The sequence below is a fragment of the Setaria viridis genome, chromosome 9, assembly GCF_005286985.2.
Source record: "Setaria viridis chromosome 9, Setaria_viridis_v4.0, whole genome shotgun sequence".
NCBI lineage: Eukaryota > Viridiplantae > Streptophyta > Magnoliopsida > Poales > Poaceae > Setaria > Setaria viridis.
In genome coordinates this window covers 41,988,709-42,009,791 of record NC_048271.2, presented here as the reverse complement: position 1 = coordinate 42,009,791, position 21,083 = coordinate 41,988,709, and the positions used below count along the sequence as shown (strand labels likewise).

The window sequence follows — 21,083 nt, the reverse complement described above, 5'->3', positions numbered from 1 at the left end:
GGTTGCGATGAAGATATGAGCCTACATGGTTTAAATTCCGTGCTGCAGCTGATTGTTGCCTATCTACCTTCAGCCCTTTAGCTCGTGACTTTTCTTGCTGCCTTCTGCTTCTACGTTGCCATCTTCTACTTCAATCCGGTGCTCATCAGTCACCATTACGGGAAAAAAAATAACGATGATCACTGCTTGCTCTCAAACAAACCTGCATAAAAAAAAAAGAGGATAGGTGCAACCGTGCAAGCTCAAATCAACACTACTTCATCTAAAATCGCGTTGTTTGGCTCAATGAATTCATCGGGCAGGAAAATCATAATTGCTTGATTCTAATCCCACAAATCGCTCTGGTGCCAGAGATTTAGCTGAACTAAGATTATACAAAATCATTTTTTCTTTCAGTGGAAAACACTAAAACAATTAGAAAAAAAATCCTTCTATACTTCACTGACATGTTCCCACGCAAAAATAGAAATAATAACACAATAATTTGGCGAGACGTGCAATGATCCCGACATCCATCTATACACCAATTTTTATATTTTTCCCTAACAAGATGCACCTATCTGTATTCTGACAATTTTTTTAAAACAAACAGAGATTAAGTAACGAATAATCCTGTCCCGGGTAATCAAAGAAATGGCTTGACAGCTCGATGCCCTCTTCCTTCCTGGCGCGCACGTTGAGGCGCTTCTGCCCTCCCATAACGGCTTTTAACTAATTCCTCCTCTCCCCGATCCAGCTAGCCTGCCTGACCTCCCTCCCTCCCCTCCCCCTCTCGAATCCGCCCCCCAAGCTCCCGATCCCCCCACCTCGTCCTCCAGCTCGATCGCGTTCGCGGCCCCCCACTCCGCCCTCCAGGATAAGTAGCCAGCGGTTTCTCACCCCAGGTTTTGCGGTTGCCGGTGAGAGCAGAATCCATTCGGTCCGGTTTGGCCAATGCTCCTGCGGTTTCTTGGGGACGCCGCTGAGATTGGGATCCATGCCGCGTTAGGCGAGCGGCAGTAGGGGCATCGAGATTCGCCGTCCTTGTCCGGGGGATTTCTCGGGCGGGGAATTCGGTTGCGGCGGGGGGCAAAAAGAAAAAGGAATTCTTTCGTCGGATTGGCCGAAGCTCTTGGTTGATCCGTTACAAAGGCCCCGCCGTATGCTCTAGGAGCCTTTTCTCCACGCGTTTTCTTGCCTCGCCCCAGATCCGTCTCCCCGCCCGATCCTTTGGGGGAATTGGAGGATCGGGGGAGAGGGATTTCGGCGGCGCGGCTTGCGATGGAGGTGCACGCCGACGTAGACGGGTCCGGCGTGCCCCTGGCCGTGCTCCTCAAGCGGGAGCTGTGCAACCAGAAGGTGGAGAAGCCGGACATCCTCTTCGGGGAGGTCAACAAGAGCAAGAAAGGGGAGGACTTCACGTTCCTCGTGGACAAGTGCCACCGCAGCCCGGGCGAGGGCGCCAGCAGCACCGGCGGCGAGAATGCGGGCGACGACGACACCATCTCCGTGTTTGCGGTAATGGTTCACTGATTCTCTTCTCTCTCTCTTTTTTCTCTGTGTTAATTGCATCAGTTTCTCATTTTGGTGTACAGTTTGTGTTTGTCCAATAATTGCTGTGCTGATTGGTCATGTGGATTTGGACCAAAAGTCTTGTAGGAATCTCGGTTGTCATAGAACCTAACTAGGTCTAGCACTGATGCTTCTGAAGCATGGATTTTGTGGTGGCCTCATCATTCACCAGCTTAGAATGTGTTTAATGTAAAGCACCATTTCTTGACCTTGTCTAATTTTCTCTTCTTTTGACCAAACATTTTGCTTTCATTAAGTTTTGGTGGTGTTTTCCACATTAAGCTTAGTGCTTACTGTGGTGTCTTGGTTTGATATTTGTCTCTTGCATAGAGTAGCATGATGGGCATGCCTGATTTTGCGGCGAGTTGGCACCAAGGCACATGGGGACATATGTCAGCTAATATATTTTACTGCCCTTAATTGTCTTCATTCTATCATTTCGGTGGTCAGAAGACCACTGGTTTGGGAATATTCAAACAAGGTCTTATTGTTTGGGATCTTTCAGGCTTCCAGCTGTTGGCCATATGGGTTGGCCCTAGAAATTTTCATTTATCAATTTAACATGTTCTTTTGACGAAAAATGGAGCACTGTACATGGCAAAAGTCAAACCATAATTGCATACTCCTGTGATAATTCAGTTCTAAACTATGAAGCAAGACTACTTTATCTTCTATTTTTAATTTTTCATTTAATTTTTTTCTAATACCAACTAAATTGGTTGCTATCTCACTCAAACAATTCATTCTGGTTTCTCGCCTCAGATTTTTGATGGACACAATGGATCTGCAGCAGCCATATACACCCGGGAGAATCTTTTAAACAATGTGTTGGCTGCTATTCCTCCAAATCTCACGAGCGAGGAGTGGACAGCTGCATTGCCAAGGGCACTAGTTGCTGGTTTCGTAAAAACAGATAAAGACTTCCAGACAAAAGGTATTAGAAACGGGATGTCAGCTACACCTGTCTTTTATCCATAGAAAAGCACATAATTTCTCAGTGGCAGTACAATATTACAAAAGCATACTACATTGCTGTTACTGTATATAGCATGATTTTGGCTGCTTATATGTCATGGGATCCTCATTACTGTTGCACCCCAGTATAAACTGACCATTAGTCTGTTACTATGTTTTCAGCTGCACGTTCAGGGACCACTGTGACTTTTGTTATAATTGATGGATGGGTTGTCACTGTAGCATCAGTTGGTGATTCGCGCTGTATTCTAGAGTCTGCTGAAGGCACAGTATATTTTTTATCAGCTGATCACCGTCTGGATGCTAATGAAGAGGAGTATGTCCATACATCCAACCTTGGTTCTATGACTACAATATCCTCAGATTTATGATTGACATAAGCTCCATATCTGTAGGGTGGAGCGTGTAACAGCAAGTGGTGGTGAAGTTGGGAGAATAAACATTGCTGGGGGTGCTGGGGTATGTTGCTTTTCTTTATGCATGTTTGTCAGTTACCAAGTTGACCATTCCGTTCATCCCCAACCTCGAGTAACAATACTGTATTCATGTGAGTGAACAGATGCTAATTTTAAGGATATTTTGAATTCATTTCCCCCTCTGCAATCATTATTCAGATCGGTCCACTAAGATGCTGGCCGGGCGGATTGTGCCTATCACGGTCAATTGGTGATATCGACGTTGGGGAATTTATAGTTCCTGTCCCACATGTAAAGCAAGTAAAGGTGCATAATCCATATGAATTTTTTATATGAGTGCAGTGGTGCAAAATATTCTTCATGTTATTAGATAGTAGCTGACACCAATCATAAAGAGAAATGGTAGGCAGCTAATCTAAACAAATAGATCTGAGGTTTGATGCCTAACATTATTGCAGTTGTCCAATGCCGGAGGGCGGCTTGTGATTGCTAGTGATGGTGTCTGGGATGCACTGTGCTTTCAAGAAGCTCTGAACTACACCAGGGGTCTGCCAGCTGAAGCTGCTGCTAATCGAATTGTTAAGGTATTGATATCTATTTTCATCCTAGGTGTATCTTGTGTCGATAAGGCATTTTTATGATTTATCTGTATGTCTTATTATTTAGGAAGCTGTGACTTCAAAGGGGCTACGAGATGATACTACTTGCATAGTAGTTGACATACTACCTCCAGAAAAGTTAAGCCCCCCATTAAAGAGGCCTGGAAAAGGAGGCATTAAAGCTTTGTTCCGTCGGAGGCCTTCTGATGAAATGTCTGAAGATCAGATGGACAGAGGGTGTTTTGAACCTGATGTTGTGGAGGAAATATACGAGGAGGGCTCTGCAATGCTTGCTCGAAGGTAAGCATTCTTTTTTTTCATGCCTTGGATACATTGTGTCCTTATATAGTAATTAAAAGATACTCCCTTCGGACCAGTTTGTAAGGTGCACACGCATATCAAGGTTCATACTTTATAATCTTGACCAATAATTTAGTCAACAATTTTTAACTTTTATAATGCAAACTTGAAATGATTAGATTTGTAATCAAATGCACTCTCCTATGACAATAAGTTTATAATCGTAAATAATATAGTATAAGATAAATGAATGGTCAAAGTGTAACTTAGGAGACTGTACCATGTCAGACCACACCTGGTAAACCGGACCGGAGGGAGTATGTAGTGGGCATGCATCCGTGTCAGAGTTTTGGACAGTAGATGATGCATTAATTGTCATCAAGATTCGAACAGGGACTACCCATATGCATGTGAAATTTGGCTTAAACCCTTTTATCTGGTCCACAGGTTGAATATAAATTATCCAGCAGGAAATATGTTCAAGCTGCATGATTGTGCTGTCTGCCAGTTGGAGATGAAACCTGGTGAGGGCATCTCTGTTCATGGTAACATGCCAAAGCATTCAAGAGTTGACCCCTGGGGCGGTCCCTTTCTCTGTTCCTCTTGTCAAGTGAAAAAGGAAGCCATGGAAGGGAAGCTGCATTCGAGAAGTACGGATGTCTTTACTCAGAAGCTATAACTTTTTTTACAGTAGAAAACAAACATACTGAATCCTAATTTACTCTCCTTGTTTCCCCCAGATTCTCAATCTGCTGCCCAACTTGTGCCTAAGTAGGCCTTCCTTGATGGTTTCTATACATTGGTTCATACACACTAACTACCCACTAACAACAGCTCTAACAAATAAAGTAGACTCGTCAATTTCATCTTATTCATCAATCAATGGCAGACAAACTCAGGAATTTTCACTACTATGATCCTATGAAAATAGCAGTCCGTACAAATGATAAGAGGTTTAGCTATCATTTACATAAAGCACCACAATTGTTCTGCAGAAAGTTCAAGTCTGATCTTATCACTTACCAGTCTATATTGGAGAGACCACAACTGGCCTCTAGGTTCAAATGAACTGGTGGCCTTAAGATGTGCTGCTTTCTGCCATTCATTATCAAGTCTGTGCGACTTGTCCATTTGTGAATACAAGTCGTCAAACCCCATTAGTCCAAATGTAGTTTTTTACCACAGGTCACCCTGATTGATGAGTGACCTTAAAGACAAAGCATTTCCCAGACTCACAGCCACATCTGATGCTTTCTCAATTGTTCATCATCTCACCATGAGGATTTTCTTTTCCTTTTTCAATTCTTTGCCACGTGTACAGTCATGAGGCCAATCACGCTGACTAGCATTTTTTTTTAATTTGCACCAAATTCTGCAGTTGTAGAATTGTACTCACAATTTTCTAACAAATACTTGTTCCTTGGAAGTTTTGCTTCCTATTGTACTTGAAATGTTGTCTCTGAATTTGAATATAATTGTAAGGTTTCTGATTATAATTTGGCACTTGTATCTTGTCCTGGTAAAGAAAAGAGGAAACTTTCCCAGATTCATTGTCTATAAAGTTTAACTGTAATCTGTAAGCAAAATTTACTCCCGTGAAGAAAAGGTATGCTCCACAAAATGAAAAGAAAGAAAGAAGCAACTCTAAAAATTCTATAGGCAATGAGAATTATATTAGGATAAAGTCAAAGGATATTTAACTGAAGCACTACCAGAGTGACACCTATAACTGCATCACTTCGTCTTGCATATGTCAAGTTGAAGCTATGGTAGCTTTTTTTTTTTCCCTGCTTCAAGGATGAGTTCATTGAACTCCCAGGCTCTAATTTTGATGAATATGACCTTTTTGGCCAAGGCTACAAGATCATCAATATTGGAGTCCATTGTATAGACATTCCTAATTTCCTACCCTTTGTCATCCTGAGTTGAACCTGATTATAATACCTGTGGGTTGCTTTTTACTCGGACACATGTAGTTTAAAATAACACAGAAATATTAATTCACCGGCAGAGCATGGTATTCTGGACATCAGTTTTCAGAAAACCTGTGGATTGACCCTATCGACTCAATGTGCCAGTCATTTCAACAGTTCTCTGTCACTTTACTGTGAAGAAAAAACACAATATGCTGAATCTTGCTCGGTTTTGCCAATTGCTATCAAAAGCCAGGTCTAAGACGGCATAGAATAGCCCCAACTTGTTTAGAAATATTAACCGAAGACAGCTGACCTGTCTGATTTCTTGTGTTGCAAAGGATACAAATCACCAATTCAGGTTCCAATATATTGTACTGTTGACAAACGCAAAAACTCCTTGTGTTCATAAGCAACTTGACAAATAGACACTGAGGTTTTCCATGCAAAGAAGAAAAATAATAGGATTTCGTCGGGAGGGGCATAAACCAAAGCAAGATTTGAGCAACAACATTCTATTCAAAACATCATACAAAGACATACAATCTTCAAGTTTCAAACAATTTACAGGGCGTGAACAATAAACTTTACACCATGTACATTTTACAAAGGTACATAAACCTATTTCTTTTTGCACAATCAGTTTTATGTTTGTGTTTGTGCCTTTCTAGACAAAAGTGTGGACAGCTGAGGGAAGAACGACTTCTTTTTTTGTACCTTCTCATCCGAGACAAAATGATCCACACTACCTTTTTGTACCTTCTCATCCGAGACAAAATGATCCACACTACCAGTTGACCTATGCAACTTCGGATCTGTTAGGAATACATCATCTTCCTGGTGAGAGCTCTTGTGCTCGTCAAACGTCCTTGGTGGAGTGCTCACAGTACTAACTGCATGTTTTGTAGCTTCATGGGCTTTCCGACGCTGCATATGCTCCGCTCTCCATCTTCTCAGCTCCTGCTCAGCGCCAAGTTTCCCTTCGTTTGCCTTCTCAGCCCTCTCCAGTGCGATTCGAAGATCACTCTTCTTTTCGTCCATCTCCTTGGATGCTTCATGTAGCTTCTCTAGGCTCCTTGATTCAGACTCTTTTGCCAACTCTATCTGTGCCAAGGCTGCTGCTACCTTCTCATTTGCAACCTCTTCGGCTTCATGAACCCTCTTGCTCAGAGCATGGTATTCATTTATAGGAAGTGTTACTCCTCTAGGAGAATCACCAACACTTCCTGTTTCCTCACTCTCCTGCATTGCTTGAGCTGCCACTACAGCTAGCCTCTCAGATGCTTTAGACGCCTCTATTTCTTTCAAAACTGCACGTAATCTGATATCTGCAGTTGTCGCAGCAGCCTTGGTTTGTTCAGCTTCTTCCTTGGCCTTTCTCAATTCTTCTTGTGCCGATTGAGCTGCCATCTTGGCATCTTCCGCCTCCTTGGCTGCTTGCTGCAACATCCTCGGAAGTTCTGCCATTTTCTCCCGGGTTTCTGCTTCCTTCTTATGTATCATTTCTATCTCTTGCTTTGTTCTCTCGAGCTCGGCGTCTAGAGAAGAGACTGTAATGGATGCCATACCCTCACTCTGCTGCAACGTAGAAAGTGAAGCTTTCTCCCTATCAAGCTCTGATCTGAGCGATTCTGCAATAACTCTTATTAAGTTGGCTTCAGTTTTTGCATTTTCTAATTTCCCTCTGTATTCATCAAGCTCCTTTCTTTTTGAAACTAGAGCTTGCTTGATTGACCTACTAATTTCTTTTGCTTCGTCAGAACCTTGCTCCTGGATCACTCCAGCTTCTTCATTCAATTTGTTATCCACGTAGGCAGCTAGCTCACTTTTGAGGCTAAGCAGCTTGTGCTCATTTCCATCAATTTCGGCCTCCACATTAGCTTTGGACACAATTTGTTCGTTGAGCTGGTGCAGCTCCTCTTGTACCTGCTGCAGCTCTTTCTCCCAAGCCAGGCAATCCTGCTCTTTCGCCAAAGCTGCCCCAAGTCTGTGCTCTTCAGCTTCATGGTGTGAAGCATGGGCTACCTCGAGAGACTCTTTGGATGCAATAAGTTCTAAAGTGAGTTCCTCTACTTGTTTCTCAGTATCCTTCGCAGCAGCTACAACTTCCTCAGCCCTTTTTATTGCTACATCCCTTTCAGTTGCTAAGACAGCATACTGTTCGTGCATTGATGTTAACTCCTCTTTCAGCAATTTCAGTTCCTCAACAGCCTTTTGATGTCTTTCTTTGGCAACTGTCATCTGCGTTTGGGCTATTACACTAGCTTCATCATCAATCCCCTGTTCCATCTCTTGTGCCCTAAGCAGGGCGAGTTCAGAATCTTGCTTTGCTTGGTCCACTTCAAGCTGTGCCCTCTCCAGCTTATGCTTCAACTCCTCAACAAGTCTACTAGTTCTCTCTAGCTCCTCCATCACGTGTGACTTGGCCACCTCAGCAGTTTCCCAGTCTTCTTTGAATTGTGGAATCTCCTGCTGAACCTTTTCAAGTTCAAGTTGCATGACCCTGCGTCTCTGCATAAAAGAATAAACTTAACTTTGTGATGGAAGTCTGTTTGCCTCAAAAATAAAGAACTGTATCTGTACAGGGATGGAAATGAACGGAAAACAAGATAATGACTTGTCTGACCATGATCCATATTCTGTGAAACAAAGAGACATTACCTCTAATGATTTAGCCCTGTAGGCTTTCCAATCAATAATTCCTCCAAATTTGGTGACAGCCTCTTTAACAGACTCAAACGGTGCAGTAGTGTCAACAAGACCTCTGTATGAGCCTTCAGATCCCTTTTCTGATTTTACTATATTTTCTTGGGCGACGGCAATGTTCTTGTGATGATTCATATTGTTTTCTTTAGATTTCATTTCAGCTGCTGGCATAGTATTCACGCTGGTAAAACCATTTTCAGATATGTTTTTCGCTTCAGTCTTATTTGGTAAAATAGCATGATCTCCCTCCTCCTTTGATGCCTGAGCTGGTCTTATGTGGGATAGCATTTCCGGTGACGAACTCACAGTATGGCCTACAGGAGACGTCAATTCTTTCTGGTGCTCTGCCAAATTGTGAGGTAACTTCTCTTGGACTTCCAAGGACATATCTGGACTCTTAACAGAAACTGGTGCTGGATTTTCAGCATTCTGCATTCTTGTTTCCCTGTGACCATTACTATCAAGAACTTCCATCGAAGCAGGAAAATATGGTAGTAAAAAAAATCTTTCTATTATTGACGAAGATGAATATAGAGAAGACTATTTGGCTAGTTTATTCGGCAGAGTTGGTCAACTCCATTCCCAAAGCTTAGTGTTCACAGAGCTTTTCTCCTAGACAAATCAGAAAAAAATAAGAATCAGCTTATTGAACGTGAGCTGTACATACTACACAGGTAAGTTAAGCAGAATATGCTCAAACCTTGCACCTACTTATGAATCATCCAATTTCATGTGTATATATCATGCAGGCATGCAGCTATCCATAAACAATTAAACATGCAGTAAAGATGGTAACAGGCAGCACAGGAGAAGTATGATCTGGTGCTATATGCACTAATCATCGCCACCAATTGACATGAAGTCACCAGCTCTGCAATTATTCAACCTTTGTTCCACACTTCCACCGAACTTTTTTTGTGTAGCCAGATAATCTTTCCAACAGATATCAAGCAACCATTTTCTACAAACTTTTGCTTTCTAAATCTAAAGCAAAGTAAAACATCATGATCAGGGGCCACTGGGCCAGCTAGCTAGCTCAAAGTTTGTGTTCTATCACCATCTCTAAACCATGGAGTGACTGGACTCCATCAATTGTTGAGATTGTTTCCCTCAAAAGATGTCTAAATTCTGGGCATCAAGCACTTGAAATTGGTGTGTGCTAGTGCTTGTCCTCGGACAGCACACAGGCAAGACTTTAATTGCTGAACCATTCATCGAAGCTAAAATAGTATGACAGATAAACACGGCAAGAATTATTCTTGACCACAGCTAATAAGTGTAGCATCGGATGTTTAGCACTTAACAGAGCAGCAGTGAGCTTTTGATTTCGTCCTCACCTCCGAATTCCAGGACGTATAGCAGCAGTTGGAACAGAGGAGCTCAAGTTTCGTTGACCGCATACCATGTATCGAGGATGCAATCACATACCATGCCTACCAAACCAAATTTTGCATCAGAGGACATTAAACAGGAAGAACCACTTCGCTGCTACACCAACTCCGAACCAAGAAAGCTCAAACCCCCAACCAAATAATCCCCCCACAATCACAAGAACTGAAGAACAGCAAAACCCCTCCGAACCCTGGCACCTCGCCTGCAGTGCATGCGAGAGAGAGAGAGAGAGAGAGAGAGAGAGAGAGAGAGAGAGAGAGAGAGAGAGAGAGAGAGAGAGAAGGTCGCAAGCCAAGAACCCGTCAAACACGCCAGAACCAGCTACAGAAGCTCCACCAAAATCAAAATTAAGCTCAAAAACTGCAGCAAAAAGGAACGAGCTTTTACCCGTTGGCTGGCCGGGCCGGCGAGGGAACGGGATGCCTTGCGGACGAAGCGATCGGAGGAGCGTTCCTTTTCTCCCGGCGGTTGGGGTCTCCGTCTCCGCTCCTGGCCCCGGCCGGCGACTCTTTCCTTGCGTCTCCTTCCCTCTCTGCGTCCGTCCCCTTTTTTTCCTCCTCTTCCTCGTGCCGTGCTGTGCAGTGTGCGCGTGTTCTTTGCGGAGAGAAGGGGAGTAGGAGTGGGTGCGTGTCAAAGCTTTGTCCTTTTGCGCTCGCGTCACCGCGCACTCGTCGTCGCCGCCTCGCCGGGGGGCCTCCGCCCAGCTCAGCCTTGGGATTAGCGATAAGCAGGGGGAGGAGGTTAGGTTACGTGGCGTCCTTTTTTCTGAAAGACCCTCGTGCTTTGTTGGTTTGAGAGGGGAAGCTACTCTGCGTTTGAAACTGGGAATGATTGGGCAATTAAACCCTTGGAGAATCCTTGTTTGCTGAAATGATCCGGACGGAATCGAGGCGTACGAGAGTTTTCTAGAAAAGGCGGTGTTGGCTTTGCAAAAGGAAGAAGCCTGACGGGGTCCGGATTAGGTGAGTGTGACGTCTCGCCGACGGAGTCGTCGGGCTCGTTTGGAAGCCGCCGCGCTACATGTACTCCGGGGCCTCTCGACTCCGAAGTCCGAACTACAGTGCCAGTTCTGGTCTTCCTCTAGAGTAGACCTGAGCATTTTGCAAGCTGGTCCGATAAAAAGTTCGGTTTATTTTGGGTCGAAAATTTGTGCCACGAACAGCTCATGGGCGTTGTCGGGTTGAGTTAGGGCAGCAGATGAGGTATCGGATGATGCGTCCCTCGAGGGGGTTCCTGAGCACCTTATGTAGGCTGACGATCAGGTTAGAAGTCAGATTGAATATAATCCTAACCGGTTGTTACAAGGAAACCAATCTGAATCGGTTTAATACATCCTGCAATATCCGACCAAAATCTATCCGTCCAGCCTCCTATCTTGCGCTCCACGCAGCTTCATATCTTGCTCCGTACATCCAGGACGAAGAGGGTCCACATGTCAAGCCGACCAATATCCAGGTCATTGAGGTCATTGAAGATTTCTGGGTACCCGTGTCTCTCAGTTGGATATGGAAAAAATCTTTTCTATACGAAAAGCAAAAGGATCTACAATTATTATCGGGACGGTCGTGTTTGATGGATACGGATATCATATAAATGGTTCTCCGTCTTTCCATTTTTATAGAAATCTATAAAGCTATCAATAAGAGAGATCTAGTCTTAACCTCACCGTGCTAGTATATCGATATATGAGTATCCACCTTGCCTCAATGGCACACTCTACGCCACAAAGCAAATTATAGGCACACCGGATTTCGGATTTCCAGAGCTGGCCAACAACGGTGGCCTGCTGCCAAATCCGACGCACCGGGATCGTAGGACGGCCCATCTTGTCAGGACAGCCCACGCCGCGCCACTGTTGTTGCCTTACTGCAAACAACTTCCCATCTAGGAGTATGGAAAAAGATCCACTGGGCAGCGGGCCCCAGCAACAGCCCACGCCGCACCACCACCGGCCACAGCCGACGCGGCAAAACCAGCGGCCGCCTCAAGATTCGTGCCGCCGCGCAGCCTCCCCCGGCCCATCGACGCCATCGCCGTCACCTTCCCTCTCCTCCCCCTCCCCTCAAGCCTAGCTAGGGCTGTGCCTCCCCCCTCCCCGTACGCCGACCCGACGCCACCAACCTTCCTTCCAATCCCCTACCCCGCACCACCGCCGCCGCCTCCTCATCGGCCGGCGGCGAGGGCGCGCCGCCCACCACCCACCCACCCCATCCGGTCCTCGGGGGCGCTCCGCCCCGCGCGTGAGAGCCCCGGGCGGCGCGTGGCGTGGGGGGTTCGCGGCTTAGGGTTTCATGCGCCGCGCCGGCCGCCGATGTCGCACCCCGGCAAGTTCGTCTCCGTCAACCTCAACCGATCCTACGGCCAGCCCGCCCCCTCCTCCAACCATGGCGGCAGCCGCCCCGCCGGCGGCGGCCACGGCGGGGGCATGGTGGTGCTCTCCCGCCCGCGCGGGGGCGGCTCCTCCCTCGCCAAGCCGCAGCCGCCCAAGCTCTCCGTGCCGCCGCCTCTGAACCTCCCGTCACTCCGCAAGGAGCACGAGCGCTTCGACGGCGCGGCTGCCGCGGCGGGGGGCGGGGTCGCCTCGGCCCCGCCCCGATCCGGCGGGCCTGCCGCCGGCTGGACCAAGCCCGCACTGGCGTCTGAGAAGCCTCCAGGCTCGGCGGCGCTTCCCGGCGGGGCCGCCAGGCCGCCGTCCTATGGGTTCGCGGAGAAAGCTGTCGTCCTACGCGGGGAGGACTTCCCGTCCTTGAAAGCAGCTGTTGCCCCGCCAACACCTCCGCAGCCTTCGCAGCGGCAGAAGGATGCTGATGGGGCACGGCTGGCCACACCTGAGGCGCGGCCTGGGCCCCTTGGGATGCGGCCGCAGGTGACGTCCTCACGGGCCTCTGAGCCACCGGCCTCTTCTGGTGGCTTGGGAGCTGGTGGCCGTGCTTCTGCTGAGAGGCCGCAGAAGCCTGATCTGGGGCCGCTTCCGATGGTCCGGCTCAGGTATGATTCTGACTGGGCTGATGACGAGCGTGACACGGGGCTCAGCCTTCCAGAGCGGGACAGCAGGGAGAGGGGATTTGGCAGAACTGAGGCCATGATTCCAGGACGCGGCCTTTACGGGGCAGTGAGGGAGCCCTTCAAAAAGGAGCCATTTGGGAGAGATGTGGTTGCGACAAATAAAGAGGTTGTCCAGGACGGGTTGTGGCGATCTCCTATGTTGAGTCAACATGATAGAGATCGAACAGACGGCCGACCGTACAGTGGAGGCAGAGGAAGCAGTGGACAATTGTATCGGGAAAGCATAGCTGCTGGTGGCTCCAAGGATTTGTGGAGTAATAGTAGGGAGCCTCCTATGCGCGCCAATGGACAGAATGGGGTCGAACTGTATGGAACCACCCGGGTTGGGGAAATTGCTAGTGACCGTTATGGTGACAGTTCAAATAATTGGCCTAGGTTGAATTCTTTCCAGAACAACATTGGTTCTAAGGCGCAGCCTTTTGGTGGTAATAAAGGGCCTTTAATTAATGATCCAGTGGCAAAGTTTGGTAGGGAGAAGCGGCTCACTTCTTCCCCTGCTAAACCTTTAATAGAAGACGGCGGCTTCGATAGCATTTCCGCCGTTAACTTGACTGCAATAAAGAAGAAAAAAGAAGCAGCTAAACCAGCTGATTTTCATGACCCAGTAAGGGAGTCATTTGAGGCAGAGCTTGATAGGATCTTGAGGGTACAGGAGCAGGAGAGACAACGGGTAATGGAAGAACAGGTGAGGGCCAGAGAAATTGCTCGGAAGCAAGAAGAGGAGCGGGAGAGGCTGATAAGAGAAGAGGAGGAGAGGCAGCGTCTGGTGGAAGAACAGGCAAAGCAGGCTGCTTGGCAAGCTGAGCAAGAGAGGCTTGAAGCTGCCAAAAGAGCTGAGGAGCAGAGAATTGCCAGGGAGGAGGAAAGGAAGAGGATTGCCTTGGAGGAGGAGCGGCGTAGGGAGGCAGCACGTCAAAAGCTCCTAGAGTTAGAGGCAAGAATAGCTAGGAGACAGGCAGAATCAAACATTGGAAGTGCAAGAGGTGGGCAACTCACTTCAGCTGTCAGTGATGAATTGACTCCTGGAGGCTTCAAGGACAGGGATTTGCCACGCTCTGCTAACTTCGTTGACAGAAAGGATATCGACAGAATGGGTGAGCACATCAATACCTCGGCTCCACTAGAGTCCTCTAGTCACAACAAGTACAATGAGACAGTTCCAAGGGTGCACACACTTAGGGATGGACCCTCTTCATTTATTGATAGAGAAAATGCATACTATGGTTCAAGGGCTGCATTTCCAGAACAAGAGAATGTGCATCACAGTCCACGGCGTGACCCTTTTGCTGCAAGGAGGGGAAATTTCCCTAAGAAAGATCTTAATGATGGATTTGGGAGTGTGCCGGTTAGGCCATCTTCAAGAGGCCGAACAACTGACTCTCCCTGGGCACTTGAAGACTTCCGTCATGAAAAGGTTCCACGGTGGGATGCGCCTAGGGAGATTGACCGTTTTGAAAAACAATCTGACTTTGACACTGAGCTTTTTAACAGCGACAGGTTTGGAGATGCAGCTTGGCTGCCTAGTGGTTCTCATGGAAGCCCCAATGCTCAACAAGGAGATAGGATGTTTCAGAGTTCAGATTTTAATGAATTCTCTGCTTTTACCAGACCCCGCTATTCTATGCGACAACCACGTGTTCCCCCACCCCCAACTGTGACCTCAGTGCACAGAAGTTCAATCGGTGCTTCTGCTCCCTTCGTGGATGGTGGGATGGGAGAGAACTCTGGTAGAGATAATGAGCAAATTATGCAGGGTCAGTATGGAAGTGCATACCAAGAGGCATCTCACCAGCGTGGGATACGACCTGACCACATTATTGAGCACCAAATTGAGGACAGAAAAAGCCCAGTATTGGGTTCACAATCTTCTCTTTCTGTTTCAAGCCCTCCTAGCTCACCTCCACATGTTTCACATGACGAGATGGATGTATCTGGCGATTCGCCTGCATTACCGACTTCTGCTGATGGTGAACGAACAGTGCTGTCAGACAATGACCATGCAGCGTTAACTGTAGATGCAGCCAGTACAAGCAGAGTTGCTGCCTCAGGAGTGTCCCACTTGGAGGATGATGAATGGTCAAGTGAAAACAATGATGATAGGCGAAAACAGGATGAATACGATGAAGATGATGAGAGCTACCAAGAAGATGAAATCAATGAAGCTGATGGTGAGAATCTAGACTTGGATGATGAGTTCTTAGAGGAGCAGAATACACCCTTAGAACTGGAACCAGTTATACTTGGATTTGATGAGGGTGTGCAGGTTGAAATTCCCTCAAATAGTGAACTTGAACTAACTTCTATGAGGAGCACTGAAAGGACAGTTGAAGTACATTTAAGCTCAGGTGTTGCAGAGCAAGAGACTGTCAGTGGTTCAGTTGTTCATTCCGACCCCGTTACTGAAGCAGAAAAAGCATTGCAGGCATTGACTCTTGATTGTGTAAATGCCCTGACAGAAGACAGTAATGGAGAGCGAGCCAGTAGCTTAGTGACACCTGCTTCAAGTTCCCAGTTATCTCAGGCATCTTTAGCAGCTACTATTACGTCATCAACTTCAGCAGTAGTTGAGCAGAATGAAGTACCTGTTAGCCTCCAGTTTGGTTTGTTTACAGGGCCTCCTCTAATACCAACTCCGGTTCCAGCCATCCAGATTGGTTCCATACAGATGCCAATCCATCTCCACAATCAGATTAACCCATCCCTGGCTCATATGCACCCTTCAACAACCCCTTTATATCAGTTTGGCCAGTTGAGGTATGTCCGCCCTATTGCTTCAAGTGCTCGACCCCTGCCATCTCAGGCCATCTCCCCTGCACATTCTTCTGTTCCAGCTCAGCATCCATCGAATCAAAATGCTTCCAGTGTTCTACCTGAGTTAATGGATCGAGATACACACCAGAACATCCCAACCCAGGCAATCTCATCTAACTCTATCAATAGATCAGCAGCACCTACAGCCAAGCTTCCACTTGCAATGGGCAATTCAAATTCTCAGTATCTCAACGCCCCTGCAAACATCCAGGCAGCTGCTGTGGAGGGATTTCATGGTCAGGTGGACAAACAGCCTGTTGGGGGTACGACTCCCAGTGAGAGGGATCAAGATCTCTCTTTGAAGAGGAATTGCAGACCTGCCTCCAACAGCATAGAATCTTCTCAGTTTGGTTTGGAGGGGAGAGCCTTGAATGGTCCAAAGGCTCCAGGTGCTGTCTCTGCAGGAAGGGGGAGGAGATATGGATACGCTGTTAAAGACCCAAACATGAGATCAACTGGTTCAGTTGTTGAACCTTCTCATAAAGATTCAAGAGGAGGATTCCAGAGAAGGGCTCGTAGGAATGTAAGAAGAACTGAGTTTAGAGTTCGGGAGAACGTCGAGAAGAACCAAAATGAAGCTTCCGAGTCATTTGCCCATGGTGAGCAGGACGAGAGGCCATACTCCAATGGAACAGCAAGGGATTTTCCAGTGAGAAATGCCAACAGAAGGGAACTTGATATAAATAAGTCATCCAGGATAAATGAAGCAAGTGATCAGAGTGCCTCATTTAGAAGTACACATAAGGCTCCTTATGAAAGATCACATGGTGGGAACAAGAAGTCCAGAACAGGTGCTATCCCTGAAGGAGATACTACCTTGTTGCAAGCTGGAGCTGTACGTGTTGTTAAGCAGCAAGGTATTGAGGTCCCTGTTGATGCAGATGGCTTCATTGAAGTAAGGTCCAAGAGACAGATCATGAGTGTCAGGAGAGAGCAAAGGGAGAAGGAAAATAGATCCAAAATGAGGATGACAAAGGTGCCTATCTATCATGTTTCATATGCTTAAATTTCTGTCTTATTTGTTTTTGCCTTCTCAGTTAATTAATGCTTTGATGTTGTTGATTCAGGCTCCCCGCAAACAGCATACTTCTCTACAGAGTTCGGTCGCTCCTAGTGTGAATAAACGGACAGCTACTTTGAGTGGAGAAGTTGCAAAGAAAGTTCCTTCGGATTCTGCCATCACAGTAGAAGGAAGAATTGCTGATTATGCTGAATCATTGGTTGCATTGAAGGGGGATACAGCTTCTATGAGCCCCATAGGGCCACCTTCAACCAACACAGAAACTCATACAAACTGCTATGCTAATCAGTATGTAGCTTAATTATGCATAAGTTTTTATTATATTGAAGATTACTCATGAGGATTTCACTCACAAAAGCTTTTACAGGCCTATCCAAATCCAGGCATCCTCTGACTTGGTCACCTCCAGTCCTTCTGCAAAGCTTGTGAGTGGCTTATCTGAAGATAACAATAAAGGGACATCCATTAATACTCCATTTAACATGGTTTCCTGGGATAATTCACAAATAAACCAGCAGGTAGGTTGCTTTTCTCAAGGTTATTTGTGTTCCAATGGGGGCAAGTTGGGTATTCTTTAAAGCAAAGTTTGGATTCAATATTTTCCTTATTGATCTTTGACTGTAGAATTATTTGTGTGAATAAATTGTACATATATTCACTCCCAGTACAAAATGGTGTATTTATGTTTTGTTTTCCATGGATGCTAACCAGATAACCTTGCTATTTTTAAGAAAATTATGGAAAACTATCGGTTATTGTGCCCTACTATACTCACATGATTCAGGGAATGTTTTATCCTTATTACAAATTAATAATGAAAACACCTGAACAGGTGAGACCAGCAGTCTCATGATAAACATTCGGAGACTACAATGCTAAATAGCCATTTTTCAATATGTTTCTTTTTTTTCATATATTGTTCTGTCAAAAATGACGATGCTGGTGAAAATAGTCAAAATACTATCTGAAATCCTAGACTATAACGAGACAACACCTAGACTTAGTGAGACAACACCAACAAAGCCTTCTAAGTTGGGATACGCTAGAGTTGAGACCCAGCTGTGCCACTAAAGTAGATGAGTAAAAAAAAGGTATATTAGTAGCAATATAGCAAGGAGATCGATAACCTAGGTCATGGTTTGGGCATGTGGATTGTGATTTCATGCTCCTTCACAAGGATGTGGTTCAAGTAGATATTATTATTTAAGGAGATCAACAATCATAGACTGAACTTACCTTTTTAAGTTCCCATGTTTCTTTTTTTTTGGTAGTGTTCAGTTTTAAGTAGTTCTTATTGTAAACTGCAGTGGTTCCGGTTCTTAACTCCTTATGATCAAAATTATTATACTTCTCTGTCTCACAGTGAAGGTCAACTACATTTCCTGATGAATGAACAGGGATTGAGTAAAATTGTACATTTCTTTTGATTTTCAGGCAGCAATGTGTTGCTAGTCTCACGTATTTAGTCACTGAACTATGGTTATCTTAATTTTCTGGTCTTTATAATTTTTTTGCAACTTGGTCTTATGTCAGGTTATGCCATTAACTCAAACTCAACTTGAAGAAGCTATGAGACCAGCTAAATTTGAACAACAGGCTGGTTCCAGCTTTTCCTTGGAGTCCAACAATGCTTTGTCTCCAACAGTAACCACAGAAAAGGCATTCCCTTCATCTGCTAGTCCTATTAACTCTCTTCTTGCTGGTGAGAAGATCCAATTTGGTAAGCACTTTTCATCGGTACTTTTATGATGTCTATCATGACTTGTCTTACAATGAATAACAATAATGCTCAGGGGCAGTAACCTCGCCAACCATGCTACCCCCAGTCAGCCGAACTGTTTCAAGTGGTCTTGGAGCTCCAGGTTCATCTAGGCCTGATATGAAGATTGATCGAGGCTTGCCTGGTGATAACAGTGGTCCTGATAAGGCTACTTCTAAGGAATTATGTCCCAATACAGAGGATGTGGAAGCAGAGGCTGAAGCAGCTGCTTCTGCTGTGGCCGTGGCAGCTATTAGTACTGATGAAGGGTCTCCAGCTGATGCAACTACAGCATCTGCTCCAGACAAGAAGAGCTTTAGCAGCAAGGATCTCAGTGGGTTAACATCAGGAGGTATGATCTTGACATTGTTAATTACTTTAATTAAATATTACCATATGTTTATGCAGCTATATTTATATTTTCTATGTACAAAACTGAAGCAGGGGCAATAGCAGGCCAGGCTGGTCAATCATCCACGGAAGAGCCGCTCACAGTTGCTCTTCCTGCAGACTTATCAGTTGATACTCCAGCTATGTCCCTGTGGCCTCCTCTAGCCAGTCCACAAGCATCAGGGCCAATGCTTTCTCAGTTTCCTGGTGCACAGCCATCCCATTTTTCCTGCTTTGATATGAATACAATGTTAGGAGGGCACATTTTTGCATTCGGGCCGAGTGATGAATCTGCTGGATCTCAGGGTCAGCACCCTCAAAGAAGCAACCCATTGCCATCAGCACCACTGGGAGCTTGGCCGCAATGTCATTCTGGGGTAGATTCCTTCTATCGTCCCCCAACTGGGTTTGCTGGTCCTTTCATTACTCCAGGAGGAATCCCAGGTGTGCAAGGTCCTCCACATATGGTGGTTTATAACCACTTTGCCCCAGTAGGGCAGTTTGGTCAAATGGGCCTTGGTTTCATGGGAGCCACTTATATCCCTGGTGACAAGCAACCTGATTGGAAGCAGAGCCAAGGACCACCTATTGTTGGTGTAAGCCAAAGTGATCCAAACAACCAAAATATTGTGTCTGGTCAAGTCAACCCTCCCAGTGTTCCTACTCCAGTGCAGCATCTACGCCCAACTTCTATCATGCCAATCCCATCTCCACTGACCATGTTCGACATTGCTCCGTTCCAGGTATAGTCCTGATACTTGCCAAGGTAATTGATATTTTATATTACGACATTATCCATTTCTGATGTAACTAACTCTGCTCATTCTGTTTTTTCTAGGCATCTACAGACATACAGATGCAAACGTGTTGGCCACATATGCCTGTACCGCCTCTACATTCTGTTCCATTATCAGTGCCACTTCAGCAGCATCCAGTAGAGGGTACAGCCGTACAGCAGTTTGTTCATAATGTGCCAGTGGACAACAAGACAAGTACAAATAACCGGTTCCAGGAGCCCTCTGCTTCTGCCGTGCCATCAGATGGCAACAAGACCTTCCCAAATGCAGCTGCGTCTCAGTTCACAGACAGGTTAGGTCTTGTTGAACAACCAACGTCCAGTAGTTCAAGCACCCAAACTGTTCAGCCTTCTTCATTTGGCCAGGCTGGCGTGATCAGCAATGAAGTCTCGACCAGTGCCAAAGTCATGGTTAGAGCCACCCCATCGAAAGTCAACCCTGGGACTGCATCAGGGGTGGTTAGCAACCCCAACGGGGGCCAGGTCACCAACATGGCCCCCAAGGTCCATCAATCGTCATTGTCATCAGACCAGCAGTACCAGCATCCAGTTAACAATCAGGATCGCAGGGCCCGCATGACCCAGAAGACTGGTCCTGGCAATGAGTGGCAGCGGCGATCAGGATACCAGGGGAGGAATCAAGGTTCTGGTTCCGACAGGAGCTCAGGCACTGGTAGGATGAAGCAGATCTACGTTGCGAAGCCCTCAGCTGCAAGTGGCCATGCCCAATCAGGCTAGAGCAGTTGCCGCCCTTCACCAAGCCTGCTTCACGCAGGTAGAGCTCAAAGCGCCCTTGGAATGAGATACATGCGAAACTTATTTTCGCTCAGTATCTGTCTTTTCTGCCTTATTTGGTGATTATGCCCTGTGCTGGTTGTGTATGTTTTTGGTTCGTTCTCACATAGAAGAAAAAGAGTGCTGTTGCAGTGCCGAAAACGTTTGAGGCGATACCATGCCATACCTGGATAAATTTTGCAGCCGATGGAATCGGCTGCCCGTATAAGTCACTGGTGTGTGATGTCAGGATAACTATTGTTTATTATTATTTGTTGGCCGGCTAAGTGGCCTGGACAGCCTCGGACAAGGAAATGTACATGTGTTGATAGTCCAATTCGATGTTACTTGTCAAAATATATGCATCTCTGGTAGTAAAATTTATTGTAGGTTTCCATGAATTTTGATTCAAACCTAAGTTCGCTATAGACCACTAGATAGAAATCAATTATATCATGCTGAAGGGGGGGCCGTACAAAAGTTGTATGATTGGAACCTTTTAGTTCAAATTTCCTTGCCCAGGAGCAACGTGGCGAGGTGAAGAATGGAAACGAGCTGCGTTTTGTTGTCTTTCACAGTTCAAATGCCTTCACATACAGGCTCGTAAATGCCTG

The 21,083-nt window shown here is 46.0% G+C and overlaps 3 protein-coding genes across 5 annotated transcripts; 2 read left to right on the top strand and 1 right to left on the bottom strand.

Annotated features, from left to right (window-relative positions):
- The first annotated feature begins 742 nt into the window (after positions 1-742).
- On the top strand, positions 743-5,337 carry LOC117837067 (probable protein phosphatase 2C 12). Its single transcript, XM_034716637.2, has 9 exons — positions 743-1,497; positions 2,314-2,485; positions 2,689-2,842; positions 2,922-2,985; positions 3,141-3,248; positions 3,401-3,526; positions 3,609-3,841; positions 4,289-4,491; positions 4,582-5,337. Exons 1-9 carry the CDS (start codon positions 1,261-1,263, stop codon positions 4,614-4,616), a joined length of 1,332 nt encoding a protein of 443 aa, XP_034572528.1. The 5' UTR covers positions 743-1,260; the 3' UTR covers positions 4,617-5,337.
- Positions 5,338-6,253: 916 nt separating this feature from the next.
- LOC117837066 (protein WEAK CHLOROPLAST MOVEMENT UNDER BLUE LIGHT 1) lies at positions 6,254-10,489 on the bottom strand. Its single transcript, XM_034716636.2, has 4 exons — positions 10,240-10,489; positions 9,798-9,893; positions 8,416-9,072; positions 6,254-8,265 (listed from the first exon to the last, which is right to left on the bottom strand). The coding sequence occupies exons 3-4, from the start codon at positions 8,932-8,934 to the stop codon at positions 6,400-6,402; spliced, it is 2,385 nt and encodes a 794-aa protein (XP_034572527.1). The 5' UTR covers positions 8,935-9,072; positions 9,798-9,893; positions 10,240-10,489; the 3' UTR covers positions 6,254-6,399.
- A 1,434-nt stretch (positions 10,490-11,923) lies between these two features.
- Positions 11,924-20,828, top strand: LOC117837558 (uncharacterized). Of its 3 annotated transcripts, none has more exons than XM_034717240.2 (7): positions 11,924-16,705; positions 16,797-17,038; positions 17,118-17,268; positions 18,284-18,470; positions 18,550-18,861; positions 18,951-19,642; positions 19,738-20,828. In XM_034717240.2, the coding sequence occupies exons 1-7, from the start codon at positions 12,164-12,166 to the stop codon at positions 20,431-20,433; spliced, it is 6,822 nt and encodes a 2,273-aa protein (XP_034573131.1). In that variant the 5' UTR covers positions 11,924-12,163; the 3' UTR covers positions 20,434-20,828. The 3 variants fall into 3 exon arrangements, with proteins under 3 accessions (XP_034573131.1, XP_034573132.1, XP_034573130.1); XM_034717241.2 differs by having other exon boundaries at positions 18,544-18,861; XM_034717239.2 differs by having other exon boundaries at positions 11,925-16,705; positions 18,544-18,861; positions 18,954-19,642.
- The last annotated feature ends 255 nt before the right edge of the window (positions 20,829-21,083 follow it).

Bases quoted from the DNA above. Each gene is read 5' to 3' on its own strand.
- LOC117837067 (XM_034716637.2), top strand. From the start codon at position 1,261: ATGGAGGTGCACGCCGACGTAGACGGGTCCGGCGTGCCCCTGGCCGTG. The intron at 2,843-2,921 runs GTATGTCCATAC...CCATATCTGTAG, and splicing joins CTGGATGCTAATGAAGAGGA to GGTGGAGCGTGTAACAGCAA. The intron at 3,249-3,400 runs GTGCATAATCCA...ACATTATTGCAG, and splicing joins CACATGTAAAGCAAGTAAAG to TTGTCCAATGCCGGAGGGCG.
- LOC117837066 (XM_034716636.2), bottom strand. From the start codon at position 8,934: ATGGAAGTTCTTGATAGTAATGGTCACAGGGAAACAAGAATGCAGAAT. The intron at 8,266-8,415 runs GTAATGTCTCTT...TCTTTTATGCAG, and splicing joins ACAGGGCTAAATCATTAGAG to AGACGCAGGGTCATGCAACT.
- LOC117837558 (XM_034717241.2), top strand. From the start codon at position 12,164: ATGTCGCACCCCGGCAAGTTCGTCTCCGTCAACCTCAACCGATCCTAC. The intron at 18,471-18,543 runs GTAAGCACTTTT...AATAATGCTCAG, and splicing joins TGGTGAGAAGATCCAATTTG to GGGCAGTAACCTCGCCAACC. The intron at 18,862-18,950 runs GTATGATCTTGA...ACAAAACTGAAG, and splicing joins CAGTGGGTTAACATCAGGAG to CAGGGGCAATAGCAGGCCAG.